The 19,134-nt window shown below is 44.7% G+C and overlaps 1 protein-coding gene across 1 annotated transcript in view; it reads left to right on the plus strand.

Annotated features, from left to right (window-relative positions):
• Positions 1–19,134, plus strand: part of TNR (tenascin R) — a 63,725-nt gene that overhangs the window by 15,375 nt on the left and 29,216 nt on the right. The window contains exons 4-7 of the mRNA XM_065409041.1: positions 2,894–3,009; positions 7,642–7,792; positions 13,724–13,993; positions 16,638–16,823. Of these exons, the coding sequence (XP_065265113.1) occupies positions 2,894–3,009; positions 7,642–7,792; positions 13,724–13,993; positions 16,638–16,823 (723 nt within the window). The remainder of the gene's footprint in view (positions 1–2,893; positions 3,010–7,641; positions 7,793–13,723; positions 13,994–16,637; positions 16,824–19,134) is intronic.

Genomic DNA, 19,134 nt, shown 5'->3' on the forward strand with positions numbered 1-19,134 from the left:
GCAGGACCAATCCCCAACTAAATCCCGAAATGGTCCCCTCAAGGATTGAGCTCACAACCCTGGGTCTAGCAGGCCAATGCTCAAGCCACTGAGCTATCCCTTTGGCCAGAAGTAATAGAAAGAAGAGCAGTCTCATATATACCCATGGACCCTGATAGACAGCTTTCCCAGTCTAATACAGTTTCTGGTACATGGTTGCCATCATTTAAAATTGCTTGTTTAAGGCTGGTTGAAATTTTTCCATCAAAACTGTTTTTCAACAGAAAAGTGGGTTTTTGACAAAACTAATTTTTTTCACAAAAAAGTGTCCACATTCCACAGAAAATGGACAATTTTGTCAAAAACTTGAACACCTGAAAACCAAAAAGCTTTCAGGTTTTGTCCAAAAACAAAAATATTTCTATTAGGAACTACTGTCACAGCACCTCCTGCCCCCATTCTCCTCCAGGACTGGATTCCCTAGTCACATTGCATCTCTCATGCTGTTCCATGGCCTGCGACTCCCAGGATGCACGTGGGTCGTCAGATGAGAGGATTGTGGTGCATCATGGGAGATGTAGTCCAACTGGGAAACTTGGCCCATAGAGGAGAATGCGGATACAACATGCTTGAAATACAAGTCCCATTTGGCACCTCCACAGCATTTCCAAATCAAATTTTCCATTTTAAAACTGAAAGTTTACATCTGAAAATTTTCAGCTTTCCATTTTTTTGCTGAAAAGTTAAAATTTTCCTTGGGGGAGGGGACATTTTCCAACCAGCTCTGCTGCTTGTAAAATAATGCTTTGGTGGCACCAGAACATCTCTGAAATAAAGCTAACCCCATACAGAACTCTTCCTGAATTAAAGCTGGCTGTTATTGACATAATGCTCTTGTGGAATGAATACCAGTGATGCCTTTGCTAATACAGAACCTGATCCAAACCCCATCAAAGTTAATGGGCGTCTTTCCATTGATTTCAGTGGGGTTTGGATCAAGCATATAATGCTGTCAAAAGGGACTAAAATTCTGGTCTAAGATTGCCCTAAATGTAGTTTTCTCCTCAACCTCACAAACACACAGGGTACAAGGCTATCTCTCATACAAGGCTGCACCTGATACATGGATGCCTTTTCTTGTTTATTTTCCTTGAAATCTGTTTTATAATAGAGACAGACCTGAGCATCAAAAAAAATCACATCTACATCCCCAACAGTTGGTCTGTGATTTTGGTTCAGTCCATCTCTAGGATTGAATAATGAAAAGTGAATGTCAGGAGTTCAGATTCATTTTGAGTATACTCCTACAATTCATGGAGTATAGGTCCATCAGTGACTATTAGCCAGGATGGTCAGGGATGCAACCCCACGCTCTGGATTTCCCTAAACCTCCATCTGCTAGAAGCTGGGACTGGACGACAGGGGATGGATCACTCAATAATTGCCCTGTTCTGTTCATTCCCTCTGAAGCATCTGGCATCGGCCACTGTCAGAAGACAGGATACTGGGCTAGATATTGGTCTGACCCACCATGGCCATTCTTATGTTCTTAATTCTCAAAAGCTTATCCAAACTTATCCCCTGAAGCACTGCCCTCTCCCAACCTCCTACATAAGGCCCTTCCTTACACAGCTTTAGCTATTTGAGGTACTTCTATGGCCTTTATTACCATAATATCTGAGCACCTCACAATCTTCAGTCTGTTTCTCCTCACAGCAGCCCTGTGAATTAGGAAAGGACACATATCATTATCTCCATTTTCCCATTGTACAGATGGGGAACTGAGGCACAGAGAGACTAAGTGACTTGGCCTAGGTCACAGAGGGAATCTGTGTCAGAGCAAAAAACTGAACCTAGGTCTCCCAAATTCCAGGCAAGCACCCTACCCACTGGAACATTCTTCCTCTCTATCACAGCCATATTAGACACGTGGCCTTGATAATATCCACGGTGCTATTAGAAATGTGTCTGGGTGTGAAGATGGCTCGTTAAAAGCATTAAAACTGCCCCTTTTTCACTTTCAGCAGTGCTTTCTCCTCTCATCACTGAGTTGCCATTTGACACAGGGAACTGGGTTTTTTTTGTGGGGGGGGGGTTAAAATAATCCCACTTCATTTCTCACTCTATTAAATTGATTCTGGAAATGATGCTTCCTCTTAATGACCGACTGTCACATGCTGCCATCATGAATGCAGAGGAGAGAGGAAGTTGCTCACAGGAGAGCGGTCTGGAACATGGAATTTCAATCCAAGGGAAATTTTGAGGAATTGGAAAAAAATCAGAATGAAAAGGAGAAACCTCAACATTTTTCACAAGGCAGAAATTCCAGAAAAATCCATTCTGGCAGAATCAAAATGGAATTTTTCAGCTGCTCATCTGCCCTACTGGAGGCTCATGTCAATTTCACTTTCTGCCTGCAGGGAGAACCTGAAATGGACAAGAGTCTTCCAGACAGGCTGACAGAGGTCCAGTGCCCCAACTCTCCACCTCCCTCGCTGTCAGATTTCCCATCTCCCTATCACCCTGGCTGTGGCTCCCAGGGGAAAGGGATACTGACAAGATCCTTCCAGCCAGGAAGACAGGGCACCAATCGTTTGGATTTTCCTAATGTAACATTAACATTTTTCAACAAAAATGAAAATTTTCCCACAAAAAAGTTTGATTTTGAGGGGGAGAAGGGCATTTTTCACTGGAAACTCATTCCGACAACTGTCAGTACCTACTTCATGACACCCCCCTTGACACTAGCAGTCAGGTTTACGCAGCCTGTTCCCTCCTAGATGCGCATAGTCAAAGGAGAACTGAGCTGTCAGGGATGTAGGGTGTCCTGTGCGTAGTGCTGTGGGGAGCTGTGTCATTAAAGCAGGAACAGAGCCACAGCCTAGCTAATGTGCTCCGCATTGCTGCATTCCAGATCTCTCCACTCCACAAGGGCTGCAGTTCAAGACGATCACAGAGACCACCGTGGAGGTGCAGTGGGAGCCCTTCGCTTTCTCTTTTGACGGCTGGGAGATCAGCTTCATCCCCAAGGTAACAACAACAGGGACCGCCACGCCTCTGCCCTGCCACTGCTGGCCACCCAAAGTCAGCTCTGTGGGTTAGTCACAATAATAGGTCCCTGTTTAAAGGAGCAGTCACACACACAGAACAGGGCACAGTGCAGGGCTGGGTAAACACCATCTGAATAAATCCCTACTCTGCTCCCGCCCACCCACCCCAAAACAAAGCACTAAAACACCAGGTCACAATCTGGATCAATTGATCTCAGCTCTGCACTGAACAGTATTTTCCATGGATCCTTGGTATCAGGGCCTGCATCCCTATAGAGGGAATTCCATTAAAAAGATCCTACATTTACCATATAAACAAATGGGTCCTCTAGCTCTCATTCCCTCTCTTCCTCTATCTGTCCTCTTGCTCTCTTCCCTTCCTCTCTCCTTTCATCTCCTTTCTCATACCTTTCTCTCTCTCTCTTCTCCATTCTATTTTCTTTCTCCATCCTTCTTGCCCTGACTTTGATCAGACTTTTCTGAACAATTCAGCAATTGATTCATCTTTTCTAACTTATCAGTGTGAAGATGAGGCATTTGATCACCATCTCTAAAAACCCATTATAGAAACCTGCTTGGGTGTCTAAAGCTAGGCACCTAAATCCATTTTTAGCAACCCAAATATGTGGCCTGATTTTCAGAAGTATTGAGCACTTAGTAGCTCTCAGACTCCAAGCAGCCTAAATCACAATTAGAAATAATTCCGGCTGCAAAATTGTAACCACAATTATAGAACGGATACAATTTGTGCTTGCAAAAATGAAGGTTAAGGGCTGAAACTGTCGCCCTACATTTCAAACATTTTATCTGCATAGACAAAACAACAATAAAGTTGTCATTGATGCTATATTTAATATTTATTCTCAGTTATTGTACCACTTGTATAGAACTACAACTCAAATTGTATCTGGCACCTCTCTACAAGCGTATCCTACACATCTTACAATAAAAGAAATGTGGATGAAGAGCCCAGTTATATTGCCTTGACTCAGGAAAAACTCCCACTGAAGTAAACAAGGGTTCTGTGAAATAAAGAACTGCAGAACTGGGCCCCTGAAGGTGTGAAAACATACAATCAGAACCAGTACAAAAACAAAATCAAGATGAGCAGAAATTGACAAAAACAACTTTGTTTTCTAACTTTGGTTTCCAAAAGGGCTGGAGGGATATTTTTGTAATTTTATGTGTGTACACACACACACACACACACACACACACACACACACACACACACACACAAAATTCTCTTATGAGTCGCAGTTCATGTATTGCATTTATAAGCCCAGAGGAAATTTTCATTCAAAATCAGGATAAACCACTAAAAAATAAGAAATTCTAATGGAAACACTACCAGAACCTTAAGTGAACTAAACTAGCACATCTACAAACACTAGTGAATCAATCATTACAACATAAGGATTGACATGAATGCTAGGATATCCATTTTAAGATGGGGAAACAGAGTCTCAGAAGTACACTTGGCTGTCTCACCCAATTTCTTTGTGAAGATCACCATCCCTCCCTAGAGTCACTGCACAGTCCTAATGTTCATGGCTCTGTCCCATGTCCCAAGGAAATAGTCCCTTGTTTGTCTCAGGCATGACAGTGCAGGGTCGCAATGCATCCAGACTCGATGCCACAAGTAGTCCTTGACATCTTAACTTGACATCACGAGGTGGAGCTACAAGCGTAATTATGTCACGATGCAATGCAATCTGTGACATTTTATTTCGGCCTGCACAAGAAAGACAAACCACTGGCCACCATTTTCCTATTAGACCTTAGTCCACATTATACAAATGCAGTTTAATTTTCCCAAGCGGGTACAGTAACTCCTCACTTAACATTGTAGTTATGTTCCTGAAAAATGCAACTTTAAGTGAAACGATGTTAAACGAATCCAATTTTCCCATAAGTTTTAATGTAAATGCGGGGGGTTAGGTTCCAAGGAAATTTTGGGGGGCAATATATACTGTACAGTACTGTACTGTACTGTGGTGGGGAGGTGCCCCTGGCTTACCCCTGGGGCTCAGGGCTGGGGGTGCAGGCTCTGGGAGGGAGTTAGGGTGCAGGAGGGCGCTCAGGGTGGGGGTGCGGGAGGAGGCTCAGGGCTGGGGCAGGCGGGAGGTGCAGAGCACTTACCTGGGGCAGCTCCTGTTTGGTGCAGGGGGTGTGCAGGTGGCTCTGCGCAGCGCAGCACCACCCCCATTGCCACGATTCTGGGAGCCGTGATTCTGGGAGCTGCCCCCCTCCCCCCACAGGCAGGGCAACCCGGAACGCAGGGGCTTTAGGGGCTGCAGGGCCCTGGGCTAAGGGGGCCCCAGAGCCCTGGCCTGCAGCTCTAAAGCCCCTTTCGGAATGCGGCCCTGCGAGCACAGGCCGGAGGACTCAGGAGGAGCAGGGGCAGCCACGCAGCCAGAGGCCGGAGAGAAGCAGCGCTTTCCCCTTCAAAGCCGGCCGGAGAGAAGCGGCCCTTTGAAGGGGAAAGCGACGCTTCTCTCTGGCCACTGGCTGCGCGGCTGTCCCTGCTCCTCCTGAGTCCTCCGGCCTGTGCTCGCAGGGCCGCATTCCGAAAGGGGCTTTAGAGCTGCAGGCCGGGGCCCTCTTAGCTTCCCTTCCCAAACAGCTGTGGGAAGCACTGGGAGGGAGGGAGGAAGGGAGGGGGAGGAAGCAGAGAAGAGGGACTTGTGCAATGCTCCCTTGTAAAGTCAGCCAAATGACGTTATAAGGGAGCATTGCACAACTTTAAACGAGTATGTTCCCTAATGGAGCAGCGACATAACTTCGAAACAACGTTAAGTGGGAGGAAGTTAAGTGAGGAGTTACAGTACAGGTACAAGTAACACCTTGGAATGGAACAGGACAGGTACAGTAGAAAAAGTTTGTGTGGAATCTGAATTTTATAAACAGTGGTGCTCTACATGATAGGAGAAATAATAATCACGCTGCAGTGTGTGATTAATAAAGACAGGCAAGTCCCTCCAGTGGCTTTGAAAATCTCAGCCTAAATGCATTATCTGTAAATTTCAAGGGAACTTGTCAGGTCAAATGTATCCCAACTTTAAATTTTGTAAAACTAAATTCTTAAAATCCTAAGACCAACAGAAACATTTCCAAGGTATTTTAAAACATTCCAAATAGCAATATTTCCCTCCAAAACATCACACCATTGCACTGCCATTCTAAAACCCTGAAAGTGAAAAGCAACTAGACACTGACTATAACTAAAATGAAACTGACCAGCTATTTTCATTGTTTAGTGGAAAGAAATGCAAACATTAAACAAACAGCATCAAGAGTGAAAAGTAAATATACCCTACAGCAATAGTATCACATTAACATTAAAGCTGTGGTTTATGTGGCTATGAAAGTAGGATACCATTTCTTTCTGTGCACTGTACCTCATATTTCTAAGAACTCTGTGTGAGACAGCAACTCTTTTGTTCTCACAATCCCTGCAGACTGCTATAGAGATAGATCCCCTGTACTCTTGTAAGGAGACTTTAATTCTGGTCTTTCTTGTTGCTGTTGCTCCATAATATAAAATAAAAGTGATTTCAGATGGCAAATATATGGTGGCTCTGTGTGAAAGGAAAAAACACAATGAGACTTGCAGCAATAGTGGGAACGGCTCTGCAAAACAATAGAGCTCAGAGAAAATGACAAAGCCACAAGGAGGTTTAAAAAAAAGAAAAGAATATTAGAAAAGGTAAAATGGCAATTTAGGGGTAAAGTGGAAGATTCCTAGTTTCATGAGAAAAAGGAAGATTGTGAATGGAAATCTATGTGAAAAGATTCGCTTAGTATATTATTAGTGAAGACAATGACAAGAAAAGTTTCATTTGGCTAACACTGGCCGGAAAGGTGACATTTACAGTTGCTTAAAGACTTACGTTTTCCAGAGGAAATACATGGAGTATAAAGACTTAATAGAGATACTTCAAAAGCATTGTGTGCCAAAAACAAAGGCCTTGTAGTTTCATAGCTATATATAAACCACAAGAGACTCCTGGCAGCCGAGAAGTGCCAGCAAAGAGAGAGGAATGAATCCTGGACCCTTTTCACTGCCTGTTCTCATGTGGAGTCGCTCTACCAGCTTGAACATGCGCACACACGCACACTAGATAAAAACGGGGATTGACAAAAATGCTGTCTGCCCTCCAGCCATCTGGAAGCAACAACTGAGGGGTGAGCGGCATGAGATGCATCTGACTCTGCTGGCTGCGAGGGGGCATTGGGACCCTTGGCAAAAGAGTCCACCCATCCTGAGGCATGTAATACCTTTTGGACAGACTGTACAGCCCTTATGCACATTTATGAGCACTTCCCCACACCTGCAGGCCCATTGAAAACAATGGGAATAATTGAATGCGTAAGATGTCACTACTGTGAATAAGGGTCACTTATGAAGCAGACATGCAGGGAGTACGTAAGTTTTCCCCAGGTGGGTACATTATCCCCAGTGATTGTTGATGCTCTATATTTGGGGCCATGTTGACCTGGCATCTAACCCCATTATCTTCTCCAACTACTGCATCCTTTTAATACGTTACCAGTTTCAGACTCCCCCCTCCCCAACTTTCTGTGCGGATTTCTTTTTTAATCTCCCTAGAACAACGAAGGTGGCGTCATCGCACAGCTTCCTAGCAGTGTCACCACTTTCAACCAGACTGGACTGAAGCCTGGGGAAGAATACATCGTCAATGTGGTAGCCCTCAAGGAGCAAGCCAGGAGCCCCCCAACCTCCGACAGCATCTCCACCTGTGAGTGACTCCATCCTTTAGCCCTCGGGCATGCTCTGTCTTTCCAGACCCAGAACAGGGCATGGTCCCAGTCTTGTGTAGCTATCCTTTCACCTCCAGGTCAGCAGGTCAGATCTAATCCAGTTCGGCAGAGGCTGAAGGCTGGTATCACCTGACGGCGGGGATCATTTGAGCCAAGTGAAATGAGGTGCTGGTCTCAATACAGATCCCAAGGGATGTGCGTTCATATCACAGAAAACACCAACACAATTGGCATTAATTGGCAGTTTCAGCAGAGGAACCAAGGAACAAATAGGCCCTGGAGACTCAACTCCCCTCTCACCGTTAGAGGTGGTCCCACCAGAGCATGGCAGCAGCACATTGATGGGTGGGTGTGGGGTAGTTTACATTTCTGCTGCCAATGTTGTACTAGTTCCCTGGGTAACAAGAAGAATCCAGTCTCCAGGATTTTGTTCATGCACCTTTCACCGACAATACAGTCAAACAATGGGCCAAATCCCCAGCTGGTGTAAATCAGTGTAGCTCCATTGGCTTAAAACTGAAATGTTTTTAACCTCTGAAAAGATGCAGGTTTGGGTTTGCTTGGAGGGTCAGGTGAGGATTCTGATCATTTTATCCAAATACACCCTCCTTATCAAGGGTAACTTGCAACACTGGATTTACTCTCTGCTAGATAAACTCAGGGCTAGTCTACACTTACCGGGTATTTCGACGGCTGCGGATCGAAGTTCCGAGTTCGATTTATCGCGTCTGGTGTGGACGCGATAAATCGAACCAGGAAGTGATCCCCGTCGACTGCGGTACTCCAGCTAGACGAGAGGAGTACCGCGAAGTCGACGGGGGAGCCTGCCTGCCGCGTGTGGACCGCGGTAAGTTCGAAGTAAGGTATGTCGAATTCAGCTACGTTATTCACGTAGCTGAATTTGCGTACCTTACTTCGACTTGGGGGGTAAGTGTAGACCAGGCCTAAGAGGGCAAATTCACCCATGGAGTAACACCATTGACTTACACCAGGGATTACTTCGGTCTACATCATTTCTGCAAGGAAAGTAATAATTAGAGACAGCTCTGGACTGGAACATCAGAGCCAAATCCTCCCACTTTGAACTTGGGGGAAAGTCAGACACAAATGCAAATTCTGTGGCACAGGTCCAGTTATGCTAATAACACCTGACGGAGCTGTACAATTTCAGTCTCAAAGACACACTAAAGATGGATGAACTTCTAAACTGAATGATGATATGGGTTAAACAAATGCCCTGAAATCTGGGGGCTTATCTGAATGATCTAATTCCATGTGGGCTGCAAACCGGGTGCAGAAGCACTGCAAGAACAGCCCCTCTCCCAGTATTTTGACACTTCTTTTGTACTTAAACCCCTTTGCGGAAGACTCAGTGAGCTTGATAACAGCAAAGGGAAAACTAATTCCCCTCACTGTTGCATAGAGCTCACATGCTTCCTTTCCTTCTCCTTTCTCCCCCACACTCCCCAGTGCATCCTGGGAACTGTAGTTCCTGGGCTCAAAGCTCCAGGACCCATGTAGGAACAAACTTACAGACTGGGATAACTATCTGCCCCTAGCTAGATACAATTCCCCCCACTCCTGGCCTGATGCTCGTGCAGGGAAAGCATGGAGAAACGTTAACTGAGCTCAAACAAGGACCAGTTTCGGTTCTAAGTGAAGGCTCAGATCAATTATTGTTCTGTCCATCCGAAGAAGTGGGTTGTAGCCCACGAAAGCTTATGCTCTAATAAATTTGTTAGTCTCTAAGGTGCCACAAGTACTCCTGTTATTTTTGTTCTGTCCAAGTAAGTTTCCCCCCTCTAGTGATCTCACCTTAGGCACATTTCTGAGGATGGAGACTGAGTGTTCCCAGTTCCCCAAAAGCGCTTGTACCAATGTAGTCCACCAGCACACCCAGATAACACGTTAAGATCCAAATCCGGGGAGGTGCTGAGGGCCCTCAAGAACATAAGAATAGCCATGCTGGGTCAGACCAAAGGTCCATCTAGCCCACTATCTCATCTTCCGACAGTGACCAATGCCAGGTGCTCCAGAGGAAATGAACAGAACAGATAATCATCATTCCCAGCCTCACATTGATGGACTCAGGTCTCTTCGGAACCAATTTTTTATGCTAGCCACAAGCCCATCAGTCTCCCCCGCAGACAGACGAGATTAGAGTCTCCAGGTGTGTACGCCAAGAGCTAATTAACCCTTTAATTGCTGAGTCAAAGGTAACACTGGGCAAAGCACATAGCTAAGTTCTCACTCTGAATCCTTGCAAGCCAGGCAGATAGCTCCCTCCGGCCACACCATTTACAAACAGAAACACACATTTCAACAGCTCTGTGAAGGTAACAAAGAGACCTGTTCCAATGAGGTTGCTAATTAGGGCTTTAATGGAGCTGGAGACTGAAGGGCTCCTAGGAAAGTTATCCTAAAAAGCACAATATAACAGAGAGGTCTCTACAGTCAGCACAGGAGGGTCTTTCTAACATTAGAGGAGAGAATCTATCATCTTGCTGCAGATGTTAGTCTACTTGATCTCCGCAAACAAACACAAATTCTTTCCTATTGCTTTGTTTGTGTGTTTAGCAGCTGCTTGTGTAACGTGGCTTAATAGAGACACCTACTGGTCATGACTAAATGTTTCCATTCCCCTAACTAGTGAAGCTGTTACACATAGAGCAGCCTCAAACTCACAGTGCTTTCAGTTCATAAGGGATCGTGCAAAGTAGATTAGTAGATTCATAAATCTTCAGGCCAGAAGGGCCTCCTGCAAAACACAAGCCATAGAATTTCACCCCACAATCCCCGCCTCGAACTCAACAATGTGTGGTTCTTGATAGGCTCCAACTGCAAAGAGATGGGTTCAAGCTGCTGGATCCCAGCTTTCCCAGCATGTGGGGGTTTAGATCTGGGGGGTTGGTTTGGCTTGGCCCATTATACAGAGAGGGGTCAGCCACAGAGCCTGGATCTGGATATGACTGCTCCTAAAGCTCCAGAGATTTTTGAATCTGGAGATTTGGTTGACTCTCTAATGCGAGCCTTTCTGTTCTGTTTTGGTTCATGGGAGGGTGGAACCCCATCCATTTGGTTTTAAGTTGCAATGAACCCAAAATCTCAGCGTGAAGCTCAGCTGAAACAGCCAAAACTTGTCTTGTTTTGAGCAGAAACAGGATTTTCCACTCAAAGCCATTGCGCAGTCCAGGCGCACCAACCTCTGAGAGACCCCAGTGGGTGGGGCTGGAACGTCTACAGCTTTGCCGATGTAGTTCAAACGTTCTCCACTGAAGTTTTGCCCAGCTCTGGTCACAAGGAATTCACCGGATTCAAGACAGATGCTGACCAGGTTACAGTCCATTAACACTCCCATGTTAAATGTTCACACGGAGGCTGGTATTTTCAAAGTTGCATAAGGGAGCTAGATGCCCAAATCCCATTGAATTTCATTGAGGTTTGGGAACCTAACCCCCTTAGGCAGCTTTGAAAATCCAAGCCAAAAACGCAAGCTCCACATTTTCTGCAGTAGCAACAGCAGTTTCCGTGGCTGAAAACTCTTGATTTTTTTAGCCACTAATTACTCTATCCACCTAAGCAGAAAACCGTGCAGGACTTGGAGGCATTGCCCCATTAATATAACACCTACAATCTTAATCCACTAAACTAATTAGGAATAAGATTCCCTGTTCTGGAATAAGAGCATCCACATCTGCAGTTAAACAGGAAGAGCTATTTTGGAATATGTATACACCTCAGCCCCCTCTGAAGATCTAGATATTCAGTATATGTTTATTATCCAATGAAACCTGTCCAACATACAAAATGCACTTAAAAAAAAAACATTTTTATTTTGCACTAACTAAACCCTGGCTTACAAGGCCAGCACATTTAGTACTAGTTACAGAATACAATTTAGGCTGTCACTAGTAAAACTAACAAACAAACAAGCCTCCATACAATATGAACCTGGCTTATAGATCTCAGATCCCCAGGTAGAAAATAAGTCTCAGAATTGGCTGTGCAGCAGGCACTGCATGTTAATGCTGCTACAGTACATGAACAATACACAGATGCTTGGCTCCTGTCATTACAATACCTACAGACAGGCAAAGCAGTTAGAATCAAACAGCATCAACCCAGAATTTGAACCCAAACTTTTCACCAGGTAACTTTTTTCTTTAGATTATTTTTTATTTCCATGTGGTCCCTGCACTTCTGGATTTCTTCTAAGAGAGGAAGTAGAAATGTCAACACAACCTTGTGGGATTTCCTGATCAAACAGGGAGCAATGGAAATCCCAGGAGGTATTCCTTCTCTCTCCAAGCTCTAGAGATCTGGCTACAACTCCTCTCTCTTTGTAAAGGATGGGTAGAACCTCTGGGATATTGTAACTAATGTCGAGTTTTGAAAAGTCTCTTGAAAGTGCTAGTTGTTTTCTCAACTCTTCTCATATTTTCAGCACACTGGAAATCCACAGATTATTAAAAATTGGCTGACAGGTGTCAAAATGTAATTGTAAATGGGGAATTATCATTTAGCCTGGATGTTTCTAGGAGGGTCCTGCAGGGATCAGTTCTTGGCCCTAGGCTATTTAACATTTTTATCAAAGACCTGGAAGAAAACATAAAGTAATCACTGGTAAAGGTTACAGATGACACAAAGATAGGGGAAGCAGTAAATAATGAAGAGAAGAGGTCATTGATACAGCGCGATCTGGATCTCAAAGTATATGCATTTTAATATGACCAAATGTAAGATCATACATCTGGGAATAAATAATGCAGGCTTTACTTACAGAATGGGGAACTCTATCCTGGAAAGCAGCAACTCTGAAAAGAACTTGGTGGTAATGGTGGATAATCAGCTGAACACAAGCTTCCCATGCAATGCTGTTGGCCAAAGGGGCTAATATGATCCTTGGATGTAGAAACAGGGGAATATTGAGTAGTAGGGAGATGATATTTTCTCTGTATTTGGCACTGGTGTGACCATTGTTGGAACACTGTCCAGTTCTTGAGTCCACAATTCAAGAAGGATGCTGATAAATTGGAGAAGGTTCAGAGAAGAGCCATGAGAATGATTAGAGGTTTGGAAAACATGCCTTATAGTGAAAGACTGCACAGGAGTTGAATCTGTTTAGTTTAACAAAGAGGTTAAGGGGTGACTTGATCAGTCTATAATAACTGACATGGGGAACAGAACTCTTCAGCCTAGCAGAAAAAGGTATGACAAGATAGAATGGCTAGATGTTGAAGCTAAACAAATTCAGACTAGAAAGGAGGCACAATTTTTTAACAGTGAGGGCAATTAACATTTGGAACAACTTACTGAGAGTTGTGGTGGGTTCTCCATCTGTGGAAATTTTTAAATCAAGATAGATTTTTAAATCTTTTTCTAAAAGATCTGCTTTAGTTCAAACAGGAATTGATTCAGGGAAGTTCTCTGGCCTCTGCTATACAGGAGGCCAGATTAAATTATCACAATGGTCCCTTCTGGCCTTGGAATCTATGCTGTATGGCTTACTCTTCTTGGTTTAGTCCCACTCCATATGAATCTTGGCATATCGGACTCTAAACCTGAACCAAACCCAAGAATCTATTCAGATCTATCCACCCTTTAACAGACCCCTTCCCCTACATCCTATTGCTTGGCAGCCACAAACAACTCATCTAGCCAGCATGGCATAGCCTGGAGGCCTATCTCTAATCCACGGACCCTGAGCTGGAATCTTGGGTCACAACTCACATTAGTTCTTTTCCTCCTGCTATTGCCTGGATACTAAGTTGAAAGTGGTGATGGGCCACTTCAAATATCAGATGTAGCAAGACTGAGCCCTCTCTTTCCCCAGGGCCGGATGCCATGCAATTGACATGTTTTCTGTCTGTGTTTAACTCCCTGAACTAACATGCTTCTTTGCTGTCCAGTAATTGATGGGCCAACCCAAATCCTGGTGCGAGATGTCTCAGACACGGTGGCCTTCGTGGAGTGGACCCCGCCCCGAGCTAAAGTAGACTACATCCTGCTGAAGTATGGCCTGGTGAATGGGGAAGGGGGGAAGACCACGTTCCGACTGCAGCCTCCCCTGAGCCAGTACTCGATGCAGGCCCTGAGGCCCGGCTCGCAGTACGAAGTCTCTATCTCTGGGGTCCGAGGGACCAACGAGAGTGACCCTGCTGTCACCACCTTCACAACAGGTACGTCGGTGCCATTTAAAAGGCTAGCTAGAGTCTAGTCCAGTACACAGCCAGCCATCAAGAGACCCGCATAACAAACAGGTTGACTCACTGGATGACGGACGAACAGATTGACTTGAATCAGTGACGCACAGGCTGAGACTCAGCTCCCCTCACAAATAGATTGATTCCCTTTCTGACAGACTTATCAGGGCCTTCTGCCTGACTGCCCCCACAAACAGGCCAACACACTGACTGACAGACACAGACACACCCAGCTAACTGGCCAGTTCATGGACTGACAGCTTGGGTAGGCAACTGGCTTTAACACAATGGACTGCCAGACAGACGCTGCCACACTAAACGCACTTCCTCTACTCGTAACGGGAGTAGAGCCTCTTTCCTTCAGGGTCACGCCCAGTGTCTTCTCCTCTTACTAGAGCAGTGACCAGACACAACGTCTCACTCCTCCACTGCCATCTGCTGCCTGTATGCGCACTGCTGAACCAACACCACTGAGCTCCATGAGACCTGTCTTATGACAGCCTTCGATATAAGCCGACTGTACTGTGACTCTCTGACTCACTGCATAATCTCTGATTCTGCATAGCATCAGGGTAAATACTTCTTGGGTGAAGGATTTTTCTACTCTGACAGATCTGTACGGTATCTCTGTATGTTTCCCTCTACAGTATATACTCATCTATCAGAATTTTACAGTATGTACTTGTCTCTCTTTCTATCTACAGAATCTGTTTGCCTGTCCTATTTGCAATATGTATTTGGCAGGAGAAAAAAATCCTAGGTCTGCAGTGTAATACAATGGTTTAGATTCTCAGCTGGTATAAATCGGTGTAGTTCTATTGAAGTCAATGGAGCTATGCTGATTTTTGCCCAGTAAGTATTGCATTAAGGTAATGCTTTGTAACCCAGAGATATTGATTTGCTGCAAGATGCAACAAGGTACAGGAATTAATTTCCATGAGTGTATGTTGTGCTGCTGGATCCAGAGCTCCATTTTCCCAAAGTTCAGACCTATGTTTTAGTACAACCCACATCCCCATAGTATGTAAGCACATCACAAGGGCATGGGTTTGGGTTATTAGCCAGCCCCTGCAAGTTCAAAGAACATTCAGGTCTTCAGATTAGTTTGAGCCCATAACCAAGATATGCAAAAATGGAAATTAGACTCCTAAATCCATATTTAAGAACCTAAATAAGTCGCCTGATTTTTCAAAAGCACTAAGCTACTGGAAGCTAAGTACTTTAGAAAATAAGGGCACTTCTTTAGATGCCTAAAGAAGGAGGAGTTAGGAGCCTAACTTTAGGTACCCATTTTTTGAAAAAAATTGCCCCATCTATAGCTATTCAAATTGAGAGAGAGGAGATGGGGGAGGGGGGTGCCACCTGAGACAATCTGCCGTCAAGCAACTGAAAGTGACACAGTTAAAAATTTGGTTATCTTATTTTGATACTTTATATGAATACTCTAACCGGTCGGTAAACCTTTAATTAATGCTAAGCCTGTGGATGGCTAACAGGTTTAATTTACCGTGCCATAAAGGAGAAGCTAGAGAGCATATTTCAGTGCTATTTTATGGTTTATAAATTACCTGTCATATATATTATCAGTGGATACCAGTGCTTCTATGACAGTAACTGTAGTGTCTCTACTGTATATATTTAGAATGAGATGTACAGTGCTATCAATTTGCTGAATTTGCCTTTCCTTGTATTATCGCTATGAGTTGTTATGATCAAAAAATCCCTCCAAAAACAAATGAACAAAAATATACAGTTAGATGGGATCTACCGAGTATAATTTTACCTGTGAACCGAAAAGTAGTTATACCCTGGATATAAAATGGCCGAATCCTGCCCTCAGATATACCTGTGCAATCCTGTTGATCAAAGTAGGGTTGCATGAGTGTAAATGAGGGCAGAATTTGGTACAATATGTACAGTAATATGTAGCAGTGCTAAACAACAAGGCATGCTATCAAGGCAGGATTTACCTGCCTATGAGTCTGTGATGAGCCATAAGATCTTGTGGTTAAGGCACTCGGGAGGAGTCCTGGGTTCAAATCTTGGCTCTGCCATAGACTTTTTGCCTTACTGTGCCTCAGTTTCCCCATCTGTAAAATGGGAATAATAATAATAATAATTCCTTACCTCATTGAGGTATTGGGTGGATTCAATTTCAACATGCTTGTTTTAAAAAAAAAACAGCGAGGGTAATTCATCATTGGAACAATTTATTGAGGGATGTGGTGCATTCGCCATCACCTGAACTCTTTCAATCAAAATCGGGTGTCTTTTTACAAAAGAGATGCTCTACTGTCCATCTCCATTCACTGGCCTGTGCTATGCAGGAGGCCAGACTAGATGACCACAATAGAGCCTTCTGACCTTAAAATCTAAGAATTAATGTAGGGGGCTGAGCTACCACAGAGACAGGGATCATATAACTACCTTGATACCCAGACAGCTCAGCAAGTGCAACTCCCTGCAGGTTAGATCACGGTTAGTGTCTGGGGTGGTAGAATACCATGGTCTCACAATAACACAGCTTGGATTCCTTGCCAACACATGAAAGCATTTCCTCAGCTGCAGATGGGGGCAATCCCGGCAGATGGAACTGCATTTGTTTTCTTATCTTGTATAGAGATCGATGCACCCAAGAACCTCCGGGTGGGCTTGCGAACATTGGCCAGCTTGGAACTGGAGTGGGACAACAGTGAGGCGGAGGTGCAGAACTACAAGGTGGTGTATAGCACGCTAGCAGGCGAGCAGTACCACGAGGTGCTGGTGCCGCGGAACGCTGGCCTGACAACCCGGGCCACCCTCACAGGTAAATCCCTCTGTGGACGTGCCAGGATCTACATGGATGATGGGCAGCCTGTTTTTCTCCATGCACTGGGCCCCATTCAGGAGACCAGGGAGGGAGACCAAGCCCATGCAACATACAGCTTCTTCCATCCCACTCCCTATGTACTGAGATGCTCTTGAGACAACTTGGGCCTGATTCGCCCATCACTGACTTCAGTGGAGTTTCCTGATTGACACTGGTGAGACTTAGGGTATGTCTACACAGCAGTAAGGAAGTGTGTTGCAGCACCTGTAGACATACCTGAACTAGCTTTGATCTAGCAAGCGTGGCTAAAAATAACAGTGAAGCCACACCTCTGCCAGGTCTTGCCCCACACACAAGATCATGCAGTATCCGTGGTATCCTCCTGCATCTCTGACATCTATCTAGCGGATACCCCAGTGGTCTGGCACTTGTCTAGCGGGAACCCCCATGTGTCTGTGGCATCTGGTTCTGGGCAAACCGAGTGATTTTTTGGGAAAGCCCAGGTCATACTCTGCTCGGTTGGAAAGTTGCAAACACAACAGAATTAATCACAAAAAAGACTGCAGGACCGGAAAGCAATTAGAGCAGTGAGTGTGACAATGGTGTGTGTGCAAAATTCAATATTAGATGTCATTTTTGCTGCATTTCATGAGGGCAACTGCCTTGAGAAGCAGAATTTGATTAGAGGGAGACTTCACAGACTCATGAAACCATGTTAATTTAACTTACCTGCCAGCTTTCTTCAGAGACGTTTGCAGACAAGCAGTGAAAAGTAAGTACTGCAAATGGGCCTAATTCTGCTGTCAATTACACTGGTGTAAATCTGTTGTTACTTCCTTGACATGAATATCATCCACCCCATGAAGTCAGTCTGGATTTACCTCTATGTAATTAAGAGCAGAATCTGTTACTGAAATATTTCACTGAGAGCTGTTGCCAAGTAAAGCCAATTAAAGCAAACACAATAAAGGGGTTTCCCGGGCATGCATTTGTGGAGAAGGAAGGCTTGAGAGACATGCTGAAGAACTGCGACAGGCTTAAAGAGAACAGGCTGGTGGTGTCAAATGGCCTCTCCGGAGAGCCTGAGACACTGAAAACTAGACTAGACAAAATCTTAGATCAGTCTATTGTAGGGAATAACAACACTTCCTCCCCCCACCCTTTGGTCTGTCTTGTCAGTTTGGATTGTTAGCTCTTTGAGGCAGGGAATGGCTTGTCAATGTGTCTGTGCAGCACCTAGCACAGTGAGCCTCTGATCTCAGCTGGAGCGTCGAGGTGTTCCCACAATGCAAATATTTATAATGATAAAAATCATAAGGCACAAGCTGGCACTAGAGGGTGAGTCTGGATGAAGAATCTATTTTCTGTCTATGATTCCGAGACAGGGAATTATGGTCAGTGAAGAGAGGCAAGCACCAAAAGTCCATTACCTCAGCAACTGAAGAGATTGCAAAACTCCCATCGATTTGGGTGGAACCAGGATCTCACCCCTGGGCTATTTCATTTGTCCAATTCCTTTGTAAATTCTTCATAGGTGTTTTCCATGTTGTTGAGTCTACTCCTTGTACTAAAGGGACACTGCCAAGGTCATTTAGGCCCCAAATTCTACATGGAGTTGGGGCCTGATTCATAGCCTGTTGGAATCAATGGGAGCCTTTCTGGGCTTTACTGAGGACAATGTTGGTGACGGATAGATTCGACTGAAAGGGTTATATAGAGAGTAAAGGGTCTGAGTACCTTAGAGTCTCCCTCTAATTGCTCCATGTAAAGAAATTCCACCTGGAATTCTGCAGGGTATGACGTCTCCCCAGGTTTAGCTGGCACCCTTTGTTCTTGCCGTTAATATCAGCACCAGCAGTTTCGTAACAGCTAGGCTTTCTGTTCCCCTCAGAAACATGTTTCCTTCCATGAAGCCCAACCTAGTGTCTCTAACTGAGATGGCCCGGAGCTGAAACAACTGGATCTGTACTCAAATCTTCCTTCAAACCCAAAGGGGTTCAGATTCGGGGTCTTGGATCAGGTCTCTCTCTAGCCTCTCCAAAGAAGGCATCCAGATCTTTGAAAGGCCCTGGTTAGCGTGTCCCCCATATTGATGATCTCCTTTCCACAATGCAGAGGCCAGAATTATTCTCATATTGTAATGGTGTTTCCACCATTACCAATCTCCTATACAGTGCTAAGAGATTTCACTCTGGATCATGTTAAGAATGTGTTCCTAGATCGCTCCGGTATTGTAGCCGTGTCGGTCCCAGGATAGTCAAGAGAGAAGGAGGGTGAGGTCATGGCTTTGATTGGACCAACTTCTGTT

This window comes from Emys orbicularis, chromosome 8 (genome assembly GCF_028017835.1).
Source record: "Emys orbicularis isolate rEmyOrb1 chromosome 8, rEmyOrb1.hap1, whole genome shotgun sequence".
In the NCBI taxonomy this organism is placed as follows: domain Eukaryota; kingdom Metazoa; phylum Chordata; order Testudines; family Emydidae; genus Emys; species Emys orbicularis.